General features: G+C 37.1%; 1 protein-coding gene across 5 annotated transcripts in view; it reads left to right on the forward strand.

Moving 5' to 3' along the window:
* VAMP4 (vesicle associated membrane protein 4) overlaps nt 1-12,852 on the forward strand; it is a 49,076-nt gene extending 36,224 nt beyond the window's left edge. For 2 of the 5 annotated variants that reach the window (XR_002912223.3, XR_002912225.3), the window contains exons 5-9: nt 2,028-2,128; nt 3,086-3,165; nt 6,441-6,492; nt 8,321-8,468; nt 10,904-12,852. Coding sequence is in view for 2 of the 5 variants with exons in the window: in XM_063726462.1 (XP_063582532.1) it covers nt 2,028-2,128; nt 3,086-3,165; nt 6,441-6,551 (292 nt within the window). In the remaining 3 variants the exon portion in view is untranslated. Of the gene's footprint in view, nt 1-2,027; nt 2,129-3,085; nt 3,166-6,440 lie in introns of all 5 variants that reach the window. The other 3 variants (XR_010141020.1, XM_063726465.1, XM_063726462.1) reach the window with 3 other exon arrangements.
* Nucleotides 12,853-19,898: the final 7,046 nt, after the last annotated feature.

Raw genomic sequence — 19,898 nt, forward strand, 5'->3', positions numbered from 1 at the left:
TTGTTCAATGTTATTTCCTCAGTACCTAAAACAGTACATAGTAGGCTCTCATTATTTGTTGAATAAATTGATTCATTGTGTATTTGTGCCATTGTTCTTAAATAAGATGAACACCTTTAACTCTCTACTTAGGGGATTGGGAGTTGCAACAAGATGTCTTAGAGATTTAGGGGTTCTTTCAGATCTGTTTGGGCAGAAGAGAATTCTGCATGCCCAACTTTGTTGAGCTTCAGTCTTATATCCTCCAGTGAAATAATGTGTGGGAAGCACAGAACTCTGGGATGCTGTGAAAAATCTTGAAGTTTGTGTGTGGGTAATCAGTGGGTGTACATAATGCTTTTAACATGGGAGGGAAGTGACTGTCATCAAGCTTAGTAATTGCTACTTGAATCTGAGAGTACTTCTGAATCCACCTATGTCTAAGTGGGCCTTCATTTTGTTTTTATAGCAAACTTTTTGAAGAACTAGCTCAGTGATCGGAAAGGATAGAACTCTTTCAAAATTAAACATGACTGTGCCTCACCCCTCACTTACTACATTAGTTTGGGGACTTGTGTGGGGTAGAGGGCGGAGACCATATTTGTGTATTGTAAAAAATTGTTAAAGCCCCCTACACACTTCTTCCTTTTCCAACTAGAAACATAATTGCATATCTACATTTATTTAAATATATATACATTTAATGTTTATAACCATCATGGACCCTTAACGACAGGCTACGTTTGGAGAAATGCATCATTAGGCAGTTTCATTGTGTGAACATCATAGAGTAGAATACTTACACAAACCTGCATGGTGTAGTCTGCTACACACCTAGGCTATATGGTATGGCTTATAGCTCCTAAGCTACAAACCTATACAGCATGTGACTGCACTGAATACTGTAGGTAATTATAACACAATGGTAAATATCTGTGTGTCTAAACATATCTAAACGTAGAAAACATGCAGTAAAAATACGGTATTATAACTTATGGGACCAGTGTTGTAAAAGTGCTTTGTCATTAACCAAAATGTTATGCAGCACATGTCTGTAGTCGCTAGTAATGCAATGCACTTTAAACAGTGTTTAGTATGAGGACCATGGATTTGCTTTATTTCTCCTTTTAAATATTTCATTGTTGTGACTTATTTCATAAAGTAATTTAAAATAATTTTGTGGTTAGAGCAACAGAGGAGAATAAGACACTTAAAATAATTCAACATGTCCATGTTTGTGTACTCTGGAGGTAACTCCTGAATGAGAGTAGATAGCTGAGGACAGTTATTACAATTTTAAGTTTAGGGTAAGTCTTTATTGAACAGCCTGAAATTTGGTTAAAACAGGCCCCCATCATCTAATATAAAGGATGAACAAACAATCGAAAAACAGAAAACAATTTTTTCCTTTTTGCTTCCTGGTGGGTACTTCAAAATATTCCCAGGTGTCCCCAGTTGTCTTATACCCTGTTTAAGAAAAATCTGATGAGCAGTGAAGAATTCTACCCATTGAGCGTCAGTATCTCTTAGAATATGCCCTACATTTCCATTTTGGAAACTAGGTATGTTTCATAAGCCTTTACCTTACCTGAGCAAAAGGTATGTTAAAAAGTATGTTAAGGTACCTCCTTTGTTAGCCTTCATGTATGAAATATGTAGCAAAAGTAGGCTACAGCGGTGTCTATGTGCTGCCTCAATAGCCTGTTGAAAAGAAAAACTGATTATTTTTAGAGAAGCTGTTTAACTAAATTCTGTACTTAATGAGCATGCTGACAGTACATTTAACTTGCTTATGGGTTACAAGTCAGAAGCAGGGCTAAAAGTAAGCTATCTTTAAATATTACTTTAATTTATATCATATTGTCTTTCATTATCTGAGTACTGAAGCCCACAAATGGAAGAACACTGCTACAAAGTCTTAAATTTAAATTTTATAGTTGAATAATTCTCTGAGAATTTGCTATTCTTTATTATGTCTAATGAAAGTTTTAAAAATTGTAAGCATTCTCAAAAGAAGGATAAATAATTGTGTATCTTTTTTAAACTAGTGTTCAGAATCAAGTGGATGAAGTTATTGATGTCATGCAAGAAAATATTACAAAGGTAATTGAGAGAGGGGAGAGACTAGATGAACTACAGGACAAATCAGGTACAGATCTTCATGTATTTCTTGATATTACTAATCTGTTTGCTCGTTTTTGTCTTCTACTTGTCTAGCCAGCATTTACAAATCTTGGCTTAGGAAATTGGCATTTGGTTCTTAAGTATATGATTTTAATGGTTTAATTTTAACTCCTTTACTTTGAGTCATCTTATTGTTTCATTATTTTTTAATTGTTCAGTGAAGAATGAAGAATTTAAAATTTCATTGTTGAAGAGTGAAGAGTAGAGCTGTTTTTTCTTTTGCCCTGTGATATTGATGAACTTTGTGTTTCTCATGATCTCAAGGCCTAAAGACCTACTCACTTTTCAACACTTGTTTCAAACTTATCTGCTATTTTTATTTTATGTTTTACTTAGTCACCTTTCTTTACTTTCAGTCATTACACCTGTAACCTATACCTATACCTATACCTGGCACGTACTTGCCACTCAAATATTGTTTGAATGGTGAATGGCTGAATACCTGATTAATCTTTGACAGACTTTAGAAAAAAAAAAAAACCTTGCTTAGTCACATTTAAAATGTATATTGTTTTCCCTTAAAATCAGTCACTTTTGATATCTTCTAAGAAGCTAACTTCTCAACATGTAATTTTTTTTCTAGAGGTGTACCAAGTATTTGAATTTTTAAAGAGTATTTTCTTACTAGAATTTCTAAGTTTATTTATAAGCATTAAGGCCCTAAAAAGACTTTTCTTAATTTTATAATAAAAAAGAAGTGAGAAAACTGATCTGCAAGCTGTTTTTTGCTTTTTGTTTTCGTTTTTTTAATAATGTAGAATGCCAGAGTTTGTGGGTGGAAAAAAGGGAGAATGCTGTTTTCATGCTTAAAAGGGAATAAATTTGCAGAAGTAGAAATTAATATTTTCTTATCTTTGTGTGACTAGATAAAAGAATCCTGTTATGTCGTTTAATCCTTCTCTCCATCCTCTATGTGATATAGAAAGCTTATCGGATAATGCAACAGCTTTTAGCAACAGATCCAAACAACTTCGAAGGCAAATGTGGTGGCGTGGATGCAAAGTAAGTAAATCAGAAGCTACTGGATAGACTGGTCAGCCTCTGAAGTGGTATTCAAACACATGAAGAAAAAAGGGCCTCTAGAGCATAACCTCTGTGAGAACAGGGCCTATAACTGTCCTGAGACGTGGTAGAAATTCAGTAAATACTTGTTAACTTAATTGCTTTTGGGATAGGGATAACTAAATAAATCAGTATGCCTAAAAGGATGTTTTCATAGATTTTTTTCATGAAAGTAATCCTCATTTTATTAATATTTGACTACCTGTAGACTTATTAACTTATAACAAATATACATTTTTTCTTGAAATTTACTATTAATACTTTTTTGGAGCAACCTCTATAGCATTATGTAGAGATATCAAAAGTAGGAGCTAGAGAAAAATATGACTTTCGGTTGAAAGGGTAAAAAATAAAACCTTATATATCCGAATCTGTTAAGGCAAATGGAGTTAAGAAAAAACTCCACTTCCCTCATTATTCCAGAAAAATAAAAAGTAAAAGAAATTTTTACCATTTTTAACAAGGAAAACATTGGAATCACTACATACTAATATATACTCCTGCAAAACATTGTATAGAAATACATTTACTTCTTAAATCAACTGTGGCTACTAATCATTAACAGAAAATGTTTTTCACATTATATGAGCAAATCTTTTCTTTTTTTCTCCTGATTCTAGGTGTAATTTTTGGCTTTGTTAAAAATTTAGACATGAACTCACTGTTTTTAGTCTCTCATTTTCAATTTCAAGTTTAGCAATAACTCTTCTTTTTTTTATTTTTATTTTTTATTTTTTTTTTGAGATGGAGTTTTGCTCTTGTTGCCCAGGCTGATCTCGGCTCACCACAATATCACCGCAACCTCTGCCTCCAGGGTTCAAGCGATACTTCCGCCTCAGCCTCCTGAGTAGCTGGAATTACAGGCATGTGCCACCATGCCCGGCTAATTTTGTTTTTTTTTTTTTTTTTTTTAAGTAGAGACGGGGTTTCTCCATGTTGGTCAGGCTGGTCTTGAACTCCCGACCTCAGGTGATCCGCCTGCCTTGGCCTCCCAAAGTGCTGGGATTACAGGCATGAGCCACTGCACCAGCCAGCAATAACTTTCTAAACCTGACTTAGCCATATGCTGAGGATTCTCTCCAAGAGTTACCTTGGATTTATTTATTTTTATTTGTCTACCTATTGAATCGTCCTACTTTCAGAAGTGGAACTGAGGGAAGAAATATGTTTCATTTCTCCCCTTGTTCAGAATTTAAATTTTCTATTCTATTTTAAGTTACTTATTCTTTAAAGAATAAATTTATTTTCTTTAAAGTCTCTTTTGTGTGTGTGTGTGTGTGTGTGTGTGTGGCACTCTTGCTGTGTCTCCGAGACTGGAGTGCAGTGGCACAATCTTGGCTCACTGCAACCTCTGCCTCCTAGGTTCAAGTGATTCTCATGCTTCAGCCTCCTAAGTAGCCCAGGTTCAAGCAATTCTCCTGCCTTAGCCTCCGGAGTAGCTGGAATTACAGGCATGTGCCACCACACCTAGCTAATTTTTGTATTTTTAGTAGAGACGGGGTTTCACTGTGTTGGCCAGGCTGGTCTTGAACTTCTGGCCTCAAGCAATCTGCCCACCTCAGCCTCCAAAAGTGCTGGATTACAGGCGTGAGCCACCACACCTTGCCTAAAGCTTCTGTATCTATAGAAATTTTCTATTCTGTGAGCTAATTTAGAAAAACAAAAAGTCCATGAGCCACTCACCCCTTCTCTCTCCCAAACTCATGTACCCTATTCATGTATCCACAAAAAGATGGTCATAATGTACATTTTGCCTAGCTTTTTTTTTAACCATTTCTAAAAATGTTTGCTTTGTACTTTACGGGGTTTGGGTCAGAGGAATAGTGTGCTTTTAAGGAGGAAAAACATTGAGTTATATTTTTAAATAGTCATCACCTTGAGAACTTCTGGGGACCATGAATAGCATCGACCATGTAATGAAAATCATTGTTCCATAACGTAACAAACACCATTTACAGTAGCGAGTATTCTTCATTTATTATTTTCTAATGCTTAGCTTCCTTCAGTTTTACTGTACCCCGTTAATACTTCATTGTGCTACTGTTCATCTGGGGCAGCCTCCCTGTGCCTGCCATTTTCTAGATTGACTTCCATAATAGTAATTTCAGAAGGGTTTTAAGAAAAAGGATATAAGGGCAGAACACAGATCAGGAGTTGCCAGTGGCTAAGGGGGATGTCATGCGGTTGGAGACTGACAACAGGTCATGAGGAAACTTGTTAAGGGTGATGGTGGAAATGTCCTATATTTGACTGTGGTCATGTTTATTAACAGCTGGATATATTTGTCAAAACCTATCAAAAGTATTTTAAGAGGATAAGTTTTATTCTGTGTAAAGTGTATCTCAATATACCTGGCTTTAAAAATAAATGAGTTAATAAAATTATCCATGGGTGGGGAAAGAGAATCACTAACACCTCTCTTAATATATCTCGGGGCTGTGAAGCTCTTATATGTTTAATGACAAACAGATTTTTGTTCATGTTATTTGGAATAAGAGAGCTTTGGACTTGCATGAATACAATACTGCCATTTGGAGTTGTAAACATTTTCTGCCCAGTGTTAGAAACCCAAGGAAGAAAACTCTATTCATTGAGGTGTTTTAAAATTGATATTGATGTTTTCATTCAAATCTTCTTAAGTAAAGCCAAACACATGTTTAACAGGGCAAATTAATGTACATTTCAGGTAAAGTTGAAAAACTACTGTAGAAATTCCAAATTATTTTAGAAATGTTTCAGATTAATAAAAAAGGCTTAAAGTACTTTAGTTTATCATATAAACTGAACCTCTATGATTTGATGGGCTTATTACTAATGTGAGACCAGAGAAAATATACAGTATTTTAGCAACTCTGTTCAAGTGTCAAGATATGATGAATAACATAGGCCATGCAATTCAAATGGTTCAATACATAGAAGGTAGCAGTTTATAGCACTTCTTTTCAAAGTATATGAGAATTCTGTTGGTTTTTTCTCCCCTTACTTTCTTCTTTGCATTTTTATCTCCATTTTGAGGAATATATTTTAGATTCTTTATGAATAGCCTCATTTAATAAGCAACTTTGCCTAAGAGCATTCTGTGTCAGTTTTGTAGTTAAGAAACCTTAAGGTGATGAGATGATTTAGTATGATGCAGTAAATAGAACAACAAACAGTCTTGACTTTATTAACAAGTCAAATATTAATATCTTTATATGCCCTTTTGTGTGTTGTAGATAAAAGCCATCATGGCTTTGGTTGCTGCTATCCTTTTGCTAGTGATTATCAGTAAGTATTTATTGGATTATTACTTTCTGGGGTATCATTTGTTTTGGAGTTCATTTTAATTCCCTTTTATTTTCATTTGACCTAATATGTCTGAAGTCAGGATTGAATAATGACTTCTGACCTGTCTCAGGAGCTCTTAGAATCTATAGATCTCTGAAAATGCTCTTAAGTAATATGTAAAATTTTATGTGAATATGTATATGTACATTTTTATGGAGAGAGGGTCTATATCTTTTGTCATATCCTCAAAGGGAACTCCTGTTCTGCCCCCAACCCTCACCCCCAAATCCAGGGCTAAGTGATTTGTTCAAGGCCAAATCTGGTTCCTACTACACTAAGGTCTAAAGTACTCATTTCCTATTTATTATTAACTCTCAGGAATGGCAGTTTGCATTTTGTAATATTGTTTTGGAAGGATAAATCCAAATACATTCTCCAGATGATTTTTTTTGTTTGGTTTTTGTTTTGTTCTGTAGTTGAGCATAATTTCCATCATTAAAGCATGACTCCTTCCCATCCTTTTTCCCTTAACGTTCTTTTAAAAATCAGATCATTTTAAATATCTCTTTTTCTTCAAGGCCTGTCCACCTATGTTTACAGAGGTTTTATGACGCTTTGGAAAGTATCTAAAAATAATCATTTGAAAAATTATATTATGCTGTTATCTTTCTAAACAGAAAAAAATGTTTTGTTACAAGGAAATACAGTCAGTCCTCATTATTCATAGATTCTGTGTTTGCAAATCCAGTTACCAGGTAAAATTTATTTGTAACCCCAAAATCAGTACTCATGGTGCTTTCACAGTCATTTACAGACATTTTCAGAGTAACAAAAAATTGTAAGTCCCCCAACCCACACATCCCTAGCTGAGGTTAAACAAAGCCATTTCTGCCTTTTTATTTCAGCACTCATAACATAAACATTCTTTTTGTAGTCTATTTAGTACCACATTTTCTGCATTGTTGTGCTTTTCGTTGGTGATTTCACTGTTTAAAATGGTCCCCACACATGGTGCTGAAGTGCTCTCTAGTTTTGCTCAGTACAAGAGAGCTGTGATGTGTCTTCATGGAGAAAATACACATTAGGCAAACTTTGTTCCGGCATGAATTATAGTGCTGTTGGCCTTGAGCACAGTGTTATTGAATCAATAATACATATTAAATAAAGTGTCTTTAAACAGAAACACATATAAAACAAGGTTATGCATTGATTGACAAAAATATAGTAGCCAGAGACTCACAGGAACTTAACCCTATATTTTCCCTAGAAGTAGTGGTTCAATATTCACTAATTTAGTGTTTATAGTGACCTTATAGAAAATAATTACCTCAGAAACCAAGAATCAATCATGTATATATGGTGGGCAATTGGAAAATGTGAAATATTAATAACAAAAAGAAGAAAAATTCAACTATAATCTTACAACAGAGATAGCTACTACTAATATAACTATTATATATACGTCTCTTTTCCTATTAATATACAAGCATGTTTTTTAAAAAACTAAGACTATATTATATGTACTTTCTAATAAATGTATTGTGAATATTTTCCCAGGTTATCAAAATTTTTAGTAATATTTTAACAGCCGATACAAGCTATAGCTGTGCCATTATTTATTTAAGATGCCAATGTTAGACATTTAGGTTGTTTTATGATATTTTTTGCTTCTCCTTTCCCATTGATTATTTATTACCTCAGATAAAAGTTCAGTCAATCCTCATTACCCATTTCTAAAAGTAGACACAACTACATTTAGGAATATTGCTTCGAACATAGCATATATATCTGATGTTGATATATTGCTTTTTTCATGTTTCTCTTACAGTTCTTATAGTCATGAAATACCGTACTTGATTTGATGACAGAGATCTTCATTAAACAAGATCTGGGACAGTAATAAAAGATTGCTGCATAATTTAAATGAAACCTATGTGTATATAACTTTCAAAACTTCTTTTTCAAGAAACTAAGAGGCAAGTATCACTTCAAATTGGAACGTTGAGACTGTCCAATTATCTTCTCCCCTTCTAACAAAATGTTCTTTTAATAATTATGTTTAAGGCAAAGAGAACTAGCCTCTATTTTTCCATATTTCAAGGATCTAATTTGAAACTAGATACTTGCCAGTTCATTATTTGTGTATATAGTTAAACACTGATTATAATATTTCATACTAATATTTTAATGGCATAAGGACTTGCATTATTGCATTAGGGAGCGGGTCATGCTGGGGGTCAGGAAGCCTGTGTAGAGTACCAAATTATATGCTGAAAGAGATGCATAACCATTCTGTCAATATTTGCAGAAATATAGTTCCTTTCATATTACAGTTGTTTTGCAAGCAATTTCCACATTTATAGGTGTAACAAAAGCTAAATGTTGTAAATGTTGTTGCCTTCAGCTATAACTAAAAACATTCCAGTAAATATATTTTTGACTGTGTAAGAGAATGTGTAGTAATTTTTTTGGCATTTGGATTATGGAAATGGAAATTTTTAAACAGTGTGAAAAAACATGGTATGGCACCATAAAACTGGAGATAATAAAGTTATTGAAGAGTGTCATTGGAGTATTTGAAAATGACCAATATATAGCTGCCGGTCATGGTCCAGTCTGTTTTCAGTTAAACTCCAATAAAGAGAGACCAGTCAGTCCTAATGTGAGTAAATGAAATTTACAGGTAACTTACTCCTTAATTTTATTTTAGTTAATAGCCTCTAACTTCCAACTATCTCATTTACCAAAAGTACAAAAAGTAGCAAAACCATCTATTAATACTTTGAATTTTATATCTTTGCATTTCGTGTTCATCCTTGAGGAGATGTATGTTGCATAATCAAATTTTGCATCAGCCAACAGTAATGAGTAGTAGAAAGTCAGGAACCTAGGTATATATATGTGTGTGTGTGTGTGTGTATATATATATATATATATTTGTATATATATATGTGTATATATGTACATATATGTATATATAGATATGTATATATGTATATATAGATATGTAGATATGTATATATGTATATATAGATATGTAGATATGTATATACGTATATATAGATATGTATATATGTATATATATATACACACACACACACACATATACACATACATACATACATATGATAATCAGTCAGTCGGTAACCAAATGCTAGAGAGTGACCATTAACCTAAGCCTGTTTTTATAATGAAAAAATGTGTTAACTTTAAAATATGCCAACCTCCTTGTGTCTTTTAAACAAGTCAGAGTGAAAATACATTGTCCCCTAAGGTGTGGGGAGAGGAAGCTTTATAATAAAATTAGTGATTCTGCAGAAACTTGTGCACTGGATATCTTGAGAATATGAATATAAAACTCCCTAAATTAAAAATAGGGTTAATAGAAATTACCAGTATTTAAATAGGGAAAAATGATTTTATGTTTATTTTATTTAGGTTTTATTTATTTCTTTGGTCATCTTAATGCAAAATGAATAAAGCATAGAATCTGGGTTTGTCTGTTTTTAAAATTCTACAAGATTATTACTAGGAGGCAAAAAATGCTGTTTAGAATGGAAAGAAATTTGAAGAGAGAAAGCAGACTGAGACACTCAAGACAGCTGCAAGTTATCTAAGAAGATCTAAATAGAATTACTAAATTTTATAGTTTGCTTAGAGCATTTAGAAGGAGATAAAGGTCTTACATACTATAGTGTATTGTCTCTGGTCTCTATGCTCTTTGTAAATGTCAATTAATGTAAACAGCATCTGAACTGCTAATAAATCTTTTAAGATACCCAGAAAAATGAGCATTTTTAGAATTTCAGTAGCTAATAATTCAGGAATGGAAATATTTTAACTGAATGGACAGAATCAGTCCTAACATTTGTATGTATGTCCTTTATTTGAATTGGAACTAGGCTCATAAGTGGTTAATTTTCCATTAGTTGATGTAGCAATCTGGTTTCTCCATAATATCTACAAGTGAAGATGAAGATTACTTCTCAAAAAGTGTCCATATTTCCAGTGTTTCTTTTAATACAGTATGCCACTTTTAAATAAATAATTACAAAAAGTAAAATTATAAAATTTTTAAATTTAAATAATAAGTAACAGTAAAATTTTTTGACAATATATATGTCACTGTCTTTGTAATTTAAACATATTGCTGCCTGGGATATGGGTAACAGACTTATCACTCATGGAATTTTGTAGTAGTGATGGCTTGGTTTGAGTTCATCATTTCATCTTTCTTGGTCTTGATTAATCCTGAAATCCTTAAAATGGCTGGCATGGTTATGACTTTATTGTGGTAACCTTGGAGATATAAGCCCTCTTACGATCAAAAACAGAAGAAAAAAATATATTGTTCAAACTGATGCCAGGCCTACCTTCGTTCCCTCCCTTAATTACTTTTTTTCTCATTCAGCTCAGATCATCCTGCACTTGAAAAATGAAGTTTTACCACCATCAAAACTATCATTATTTAACAACAAGTGAAGATCAACAGAAAAATTCAAGTAGCTTTGCAAATACTAGTTGATACTCAGTGAAATCACGTCACTATTTTGATGCCGAATCCATACCCTTGTGATTTATGTTTAATTACAGAAGCCTATTGCCTTGCAGCAATTTTGTTGTTATAATACTGATTAATTGGTTACTCCTTCTTATTATAACTCAGTAATACCTGTGGTCATTTGGTTCCTCTATCCTGACAAAGTTCACTGGAAATTGCCCTCAGATTTTATAAACTGGGGGATTTCTTAATTAGATAAAAGTTCACTACTGAAGATGGAATATTATATAAGATGGAGGAAGGGTAATTAATAGACATGAGATATAGAAATACTTTGTTAGCCCTCCTATAGATTGCCTATTGTAGTCTTTCTGTGCATTTCAATACTCTGTATTAGGAAATTATAACTTCAGCACTTTTGATAGCAAAAATTGGCATCTTTCAATTCTGTATAGTATGTGGCTATCCTGTAAATGATAATATGTGTACAGACTGAGAAGGCAGGAATATAAAGAAATTGAAATCTCTCATTGCCGGTATACTCTAAAACATGCTTGATGCCTTGTCAGCATCATTGCCCACATTGACTCTGTATTTACATCTGTATATACACTATGATTAGAAAATATGCAAGATATTGTTTTTCCATGTTAAGAACAAATGCCATTAGAAGATGTCCCCTTAATTGTATTGTCAGAGTATTACTATGTCGAGGATGACTGTTCTGTTAACCTAATTTTGTGTTTTCACATGGAAATGTGATTGGACTCCATTTTTCTGTGAGTTGAGAGTAAGAGCATAAGTCAGTTTGAAAGCATTTACAAGTTTGTTTTAAAATATAGTGTAGTGCTTATATTTGTGCAGGAGATTGCCACAAAGCAGTAGAAAGACACTGGATTCTAAGGGCTGAAAGGTGCTCTACTTCTTGACTTGTTTTTTCCATGTTGTAGACAAATGACATCATGCTTTAGATTGATGTAGGGTTTAGATCCTCTTTAATACTTTGAGATAGTCTTATTCTGATTTTTTTTTCTTCTGGAAACCAAGTAGAATTAGGGATGGGAACACAAATGCATTTATTCTGGCCCCTGTTTTATTCCAAGAAGCTTCTTGGAACAAATCAGTAGGAATTGAAAAGAAAGCATGACCAACCCAATTACAGGGGATAAATGTAAGCTTGTTAAAGTAAGCACCACACCACACCATGTTTCTGTCTCCCCAGCACCCAGCACAGTGCTGTGAACCTTGGCAGATGCTAGATAAATGTGTGTTGAATGAATGTGCCTATGAAGCCACAAAGATGCCACATGTTAGTATATCAGTGAGAGGTGACTCCACAGTGCTCCCTGGAGAAGCAATATGAGTGACTGAAGAGTGGGGCCTTTTGCTTTTGCCTGGATATAGGGGTGCTCTTCTACTGTAATTGGGTGTGGAAAAACTCTGGCTTTATGGTATTCCATTAGGTTCTTTTCTTTTAAAGTAGTCTTAAAATCAAAGTATCCAATATTTTAAAGCCGCAAAGTAGATTACATAATTAGCAGAGATTTTAGTCAGTAAAATGTTAGAAATCAAACTATAAGAAAATTCAAGCCCTTTATTTTGTGTCTTGGGTATATGTCATTATTTTAAATTCCACACTCCCTTATTTAATCACTTTGGTAAGTGCCTTTGATGTTTTGAAATGTATAGTGGGAGATGAGCAAATGTAAATGTCATGTGCCCTGTTCCCTAGCTTCTCAATTCCTCATAACCATTTTTACCAGTGTTGCAAAGTTTAGACCTTTGTGTTAATATCAGAAGTGTATTTGTAGCCCCTCCATAGTGAATAATGAAATAAACTATTTCATAGAAAACAAAAATTAAGCACTTTGGCTTATTCAATATGTGTTACCTGTTGCCTTAACTTCAAAGCATAGCTTGTTTAACAATAACATCTGGATAATCACCCCTGATTTAACCTATCCTATTTTCCCAATAAAGTGCATGGAGGAAAAATAAGAAAAAGAAAAGGCATTCTTTCACCAAAAATTATGCCTGATACTGACAAAATCTAAGAAGAATTTCTTAGTGATTTTTAACTCAGTAAAGCAATGTCTTTACCTCAGTCCACAGTGTCTGTAGGAGAGGAAGGCAGGCAGTTTTCTCTTAAACTTACATGTCCTAATCAGAAAACCTGGTCCTGTCCCTCAGCTGCCTGGTGCTTTAGGCAACCAGAGTAATGTTCATTCTCTCTAGCCTCCCTCCACCCACACACTAAACTGTGTCTTTTTGTTTTTGTTTTTGAGACAGGATCTTGTTCTGTCTCCCAGGCTGAAGTGCAGTGGCGCGATCACAACTCACTGCAGCCTCGGACTCCTGGGCTCAAGCAATCCTCCCACCTCAGTTCTCCCAAGTGGCTGGGACTACAGGCATGTGCCACCATGCCCAGCTAATTTTTAAATTTTTTGATAGACGGGGTCTCACTATGTTACCCAGACTGGTCTCAAATTCCTAGACTCATGCCATCCTTCTGCCTCAGTGTCCCAAAGTGCTACGATTACAGGTGTGAGCCACCATACCAGGCCTTTATTGTCTTAATACTACAAAAAGGCATGGGAGGGGAGATGACATTGGAGGCACGCTAGAAATGGAGACAGGAAGCAGCCTGGTAAGAGCACTCTGAGAACGATGGTGTTTAATATAATCCACCATTGAACAGAAGAGAGAACCGGGCAGGAAGATCAGATACTACCTAAATCCAACAGAGTCATACTTAGTGTGTGCCCATCAAACACTAAAAACTGCTGTGGAGCAGTGACTATTGGCCTGCTTTTCAGCTGTCAGTATAAGAAGGGATTCTGACTAGTAAGCAAAGGTACAACTGAGCAGTCAGTGATAGTGCACTTACCCTATTTATTGAGTAATTGGGCCAGATCTCATCTGAGGATGTCTAAAAAGATGCACATGGACCCATAACATTGTAAAAACACAGAAAAGAGAACATCCTCCTGATCATTCCCAGCAACATACTAACTCTGTCTTCCTTAAAAAAACTCCATGTCATTTCTCCACTTCCCCCTTGCCAAATTCCACTATATATATATATATATGTATGTATATATGTGTATATGTATATCTATATACACACACATCTACACATCCATCCTTTTTTTTTTTTTTTTTTTTTAGAGGCAAGGTCTTGCTCCGTCATGTAAGCCAGAGTGCAGTGGCACAATCATAGCCCACTGCAGCCTTGAACTTCCAAGCGATCCTCCTGCCTTAGCCTCCCAAGTAGATGGGATTACAGGCATGAGCCAACACGACCAGCCCCCATTGCTATACATTTTTGATAATTGTCCTCTTCCTGACATATACTTTCCTGTGGCAGAATTTAGAGAGGCAGAATAGTATATGAGTAGTATAGTAGAAATAACAGGGATGGGCCGGGCGCAGTGGCTCATGTCTGTAATCCCAGCACTTTGGGAGGCCGAGGCGGGTGGATCACGAGGTCAGGAGATCGAGACCATCCTGGCTAACACAGTGAAACCCCATCTCTACTAAAAATACAAAAAATTAGCTGGGCGTGGTGGCAGGTGCCCGTAGTCCCAGCTACCCTGGAGGCTGAGGCAGGAGAATGGTGTAACCTGGGAGGTGGAGCTTGCAGTGAGCTGAGATTGTGCCACTGCACTCCAGCATGGGCGACAGCAAGACTCCGCCTTAAAAAAAAAAAAAAAAAAAAAGAACATGGGTATTGAAATCATGGGCTCTGGGTTTTTGTTTGTTTTTAGAGATGGGTTCTCACTATGTTGCCCAGGCTGGTCTTGAACTCCTGGGCTCAAGTGGTCCTCCCACCTTGGCCTCCCAAAGTGCTGGGATTACAGGAGTAAACTACCATGCCTGGCTGCAGGGAATTTTTTGTTTTGTTTTTGAGACAGGGTCTCACTTTGTCACCCAAGCTGGAGTACAGTGGCACAATCATAGTTCACTGCAGCCTTGAACTCCTGGGCTCAAGCAATCCACCTGTCTCAGTCTCACTTGTAGCTAGGATTACAAGTGCATGCCACCACGCCTGGCTCCACTCCATATCTTTACTCCTTTTTATAGTAATAGTCCTTGAAAGATTTCACTATACTTGCTAGTTCCATTTTTTTTTTATTCTCCTCAACACTTCAGTCAAGATTTTGCCTCCACACTCCACCAGACTTACTCTTGGGAGGTGACCAGTGACCTCTGTATTGCTAGATCCAGTGGTCCATTGTCAGTCCTGATCTCTGTGCAACAGCAGCATTTGATGCAGCTGATTACTCTCTTCTCCTTCATACATGCTTCCAGGGCTTTGTTTTTTCTTGCCCTTATGGTTGTTCCTCCTGTTCTCCTCAACTCTTAATATTGGAGTATCCAGGATTCAGCTCTTGGTCCAGTCTTTACACACATTCCCTTAGAAATCTTACCTAACTTGTCATTTGAAATCACATCTTTGTGCTGACAAATCTCAAGTTGTCTCCCACTTGACTTCCCTTGAATTTGGAGTCATCCGGTACTCTTTGACGTCTTCATTATTTCAAGTTGAGCATGTCCCAAACGCATTCCAGTCTGCTTTCACAGACCTCCTCCACATGCATTCTGTCCCATCTCAGTTGATGGCAACTGAATCCTTCCAATTACTTAGGCCAAAAACTTGGAGCCATACTGACTCCATAACTTCTCTCTCAACTCACCTCCAATTCATCAGGAAATCCTCTGGTGCTACCTTTAAAATATCTTTAGAATCTGACCAGTTCACACTGCCTCCATCATGACCACCTGGTCCTCTCCTACCATCATCTCTTACCTGGAATACTGCAGTAGCTTTCTAACTGGTCTTAGGCTTCTACCATTCCCCCTCTCCCCAGAGTCTGTTCTCAACAGAATGGTGAAAAACTCTTTCAAAATGTAATCAGATCATGCCATTGCTTCGCTCAAAACTCTTCAGTGCCTTCCCATCTTCCTCGGAGTGAAAGCCAAAATTCTTTCAGTGGCCTGCAGGGTCTCGTGATGCATCCCCAAGTCACCTTGCTGACCTCTGCCCTTGTCTTTGCCTTCCTTGCTGTGCTGCAGCCACACCAGCCTCTTTGCTGTTCCTCAGACACACCAGGTGTGCTCCTGCCATAGGCCTTGGACTTGCTGTTTCTTCTGCCAGAAAAGCCCTTCCTCCTCCTCAACCACTGCATGAAAGTCATTCTCTTGAATGACTTTCTCAAAATCTCCCCGAGTACACCATCCAATCCCTTTACCCTCTGTTTTTCCAGAACATTCTAACATTCCAGAATTTTCTCTGATATATCCCAAACCACTCACTACAACAGCAATTGTCATAGTGAGTGCTCACATAATTACTGAATGTATTAATTATGTCGAAGATGCGAAGGAAGTTGGTAGTTTTGAAAATGATGTACCACAAGAACTAAATTGATTTTGAGCACCTCAGCATCTGCAACGGGATGAAACCGACGCTTTTGGAATTCAGAAAGTCATAAAGAGAGAAAAGGCAAGAAAAGAAGTACAATTAAATGTGTTATGTAGACAATTAGGTCAGCCAGAAGGGGAGCAAGTTAAAATAATTTGCCAGGAAACAAATTGCAACACAAACATTAAGCCCTTCACTGACGCAGTGAGGAGTAGAACTGATTGAAGAAAATCAGTGATGCAGAAGAGAGGTTCAAGAAGCTGCCACTGAACACAGAGGAAAAACATCAAAACTGTAAATGGACAGTGTGATGTTAGATCTAGGAGACCAAAAAAAAAAAAGACTACTAAGAATTACATAGTGTTCCTGTGGAAGAAATCCAAAAAGAATGGAACAGAGCAATCATCAGAAACATTATTCTTTGATGTATTCTTTGATGAAAACTTCAGCTTTAATAAAGTCCTTCAGGAGAAAAAAAATTATCAAAAGACACAGTAAGTTACCTTGTAGTAGAGTATATGAATAATAAGATTAAAGGGGTAAATTCTATAAGCATTGAGACCTGAAAAATGTGTTACCTACAAGGAAGCAAAAATTAAGCTTGCCTCCATCTTTTCTGCCACTGAATTATAGAATACTAAAACAGCATCTGTAGATTTTTGAGAGGATACAGCTGTGACTCAAGAATTTTTATACCAAACCAGTTGTCACTTAAGAATGAAAACCAGGCCAGGCACGGTGACTTAAGCCTGTAATCCCAGCACTTTGGGAGGCCAAGGCAGGCGAATCACGAGGTCAGGAGATTGAGACCATCCTGGCTAACACGGTGAAACCCCATCTCTACTAAAAATACAAAAAAAAAAAAAAAAAAAATTAGCCGGGCGTGATGGAGGGCACCTGTAGTCCCAGCTACTCAGGAGGCTGAGGCAGGAGAATGGCGTGAACCCGGGAGGAGGAGCTTGCAGTGAGCCGAGATCGTGCCACTGCATTCCAGCCTGGGTGACAGAGCAAGACACTGTCTTCAGAAAGAAAAAAAATGAAAACCACAAACACAATATTCTTAAAAATATGAGAATTCAGAAAACATAATGTCCTTGTCTCTTTTCTTGATAAAAATTACTGGAAAATTTACGTTATACAGGCAGCTAAGAGAGAAATCAAAATTGGGAGTTCAAAAACAGATAATTCTTCTACTTGAAACCCTTTGATGAAGTCTCATTGCACTTACAGTGAAAACTGAACTGCTTACCTTCCTTGATCTCATCAGTTGCTGCCAGGGTAGCATTCTGTTTTACGTCACAGCACACTCAAAATAATTCAAGGAGAATTTAATAAAGGTAAATTTATAAAGGTAGTAGGGCTTAAAGAAACTACAAAGGATAGTACACCTTGAAGGGTTGAGGGAAGGCAGAGGTTACGAAAACCTGGAAGGACAAAGTCACATGGAGAGGGCTACCTTGACTTTTGGCCAAGGGATGCAGCCAGCCTAAGGTAGATCTTACAGGGAGGATACCAGGGGAATAAATACCCTGGCCTAGTTGTTGTTTTATTCCCTGTGATCTGATGCTAGGACTCCGCTTTTTTTTTTGAGACAAAGTCTCACTCTGTCGCTCAGGCTGGAGTGCAGTGGCACAATCTCGGCTCACTGCACACTCCGCCTCCCAGGTTCAAGCGATTGTCCCACCTCAGCCTCCTGAGTAGCTGGAATTACAGGCACGTGCCACTATAATGAGATGGGGTTTCACTATATTGGCTAGCCAGGCCGGTCTCGAACTCTTGACCTCAAATGATCCCACCTCGGCCTCCTAAGTGCTGGGATTACAGGCATGAGCCACCACGCCCAGCCAGACTCCCCTATTTTTGAACCCCATTGAAAAACAAAGGGCAAGGAATCCTAGTGGTGTAAGCCACACCGGTCACCATCCTGAAAGGAGGGTAGAAAGTGCATCTGATGCCCAGATTCCATTCCCCAGTTATTGTGGATGTTGTTAACGTTGGCTGCCAATGGCTCACATTTGCCCCCTTCTCTGGAGAACTGCTGTCAGCCAGTGGGAGCCACTTCACCTCTTAATTATGTCCCATTCCTGGGGGTACCTTGGAGCCAATGGTAGACTGATATTGGGGTCCAAAAGGCTGAACCCCTTATCTGAAGGTGGGACAACTCCATGTTGTGATATATGCTTCAGATGCCACACACACCCTTGAATCTGGCCAAGGCTAGACTTTACCTGAGACCATTTTTGCTTGGCCTTTTCCCTTCATTGTCTTGCATCTCTTAGTCTCTTAGATAGTTGAACACTCCTTCAATAAATCACATGTACCTGAATCCCTGTAGCCAACTGTTTCTAAAGAGCCCAACTAAAGAGGGTTAGTACCACTATTGGTCCCAGAAAACAGGTTCTAAGGATGGGATTCTGGAATTAGATCACCCACTGAAGAGAGAGCAATAAGGATCACATCACTGGTGGTAGGTGGGGTAAGTACTCATATCAGTAGTCTCTGACATGCAGTAGCAGTGCCATTCATTGCTAAAATGTTCACCTCTGGTGAAGTGAGAGGGATACACTTAGAGGGGAATGTGAAAGTCATGCCATCTCTGGCATTTGAGAGGAACAGGAGATATGGTCATTTTAAGGATTTTGAAATGGAGCGGCTGCTGCTAAACTCCATTCTTAGCTTGGAAAAAAGAAAACGACAGATGTGACAGATGCAGGGCAATCAATTGTGAATTTAAAGCAAGATATGAGAATCAGAGATCTCTAATTGTCTAATTGAAAATATTTAAAGAGACCTTTATTTCCTGAAGCTGAAGAGCAGAGAGTTGAAGACCAGGCCCAGAATTAATTTTAAGGTGGCAGAATTTCAAAGAAGGATGAATTTTCAGCCTCAGCAAGTTTCCTATGCCAAAGTCAGGATCTTGTTAGGGAAAGAACAGGGCCTAGAGACTTGGGATGGCATATCTGGGTAGTTGTCCCTGAGGGTCTTTTTTTTTTTTTTTTTTTTTTTGAGACAGGATTTCACTCTGTTGCCTAGGCTGGAATGCAGTGGCACCATCACAGCTCACTGCAGCCTCAACATCCTGTGTTCAAGCAATCTTCCTGCCTCAGCCTCCTGAGTAGTCAGGTCTACAGGCACATGCCACCATGCCCGGCTAATTGTTTTGTTTTTTATTGAGATGAGGTCTTGCTATGTTACTCAGGCTGATCTCAAACTCCTGGGCTCAAACAATCCTTCTGCCTCGGCTTCCCAAAGTGCTGAGATTACAGACGTGAGTCACTGCACTCAGCCCACTTGAGGATCTTGAATGCTCAGATTCCCCAGAACTCCCTGGACCTGTAGAAGTGGCCCAGTCCCTCTTGTTGAAAGATAAAACCCCATTTCCCCCTTCACTCTTGCTTGCTTGAAAGCTATTTAGTAGCCTCAAAACAAGGCAAGTAACTTCCAGGAGGATGCTGGCCCATCTCAAGATCTGCCCTCTAC

Source organism: Pongo abelii, chromosome 1, assembly GCF_028885655.2.
Source record: "Pongo abelii isolate AG06213 chromosome 1, NHGRI_mPonAbe1-v2.0_pri, whole genome shotgun sequence".
Classification (NCBI taxonomy): Eukaryota; Metazoa; Chordata; class Mammalia; order Primates; family Hominidae; genus Pongo; species Pongo abelii.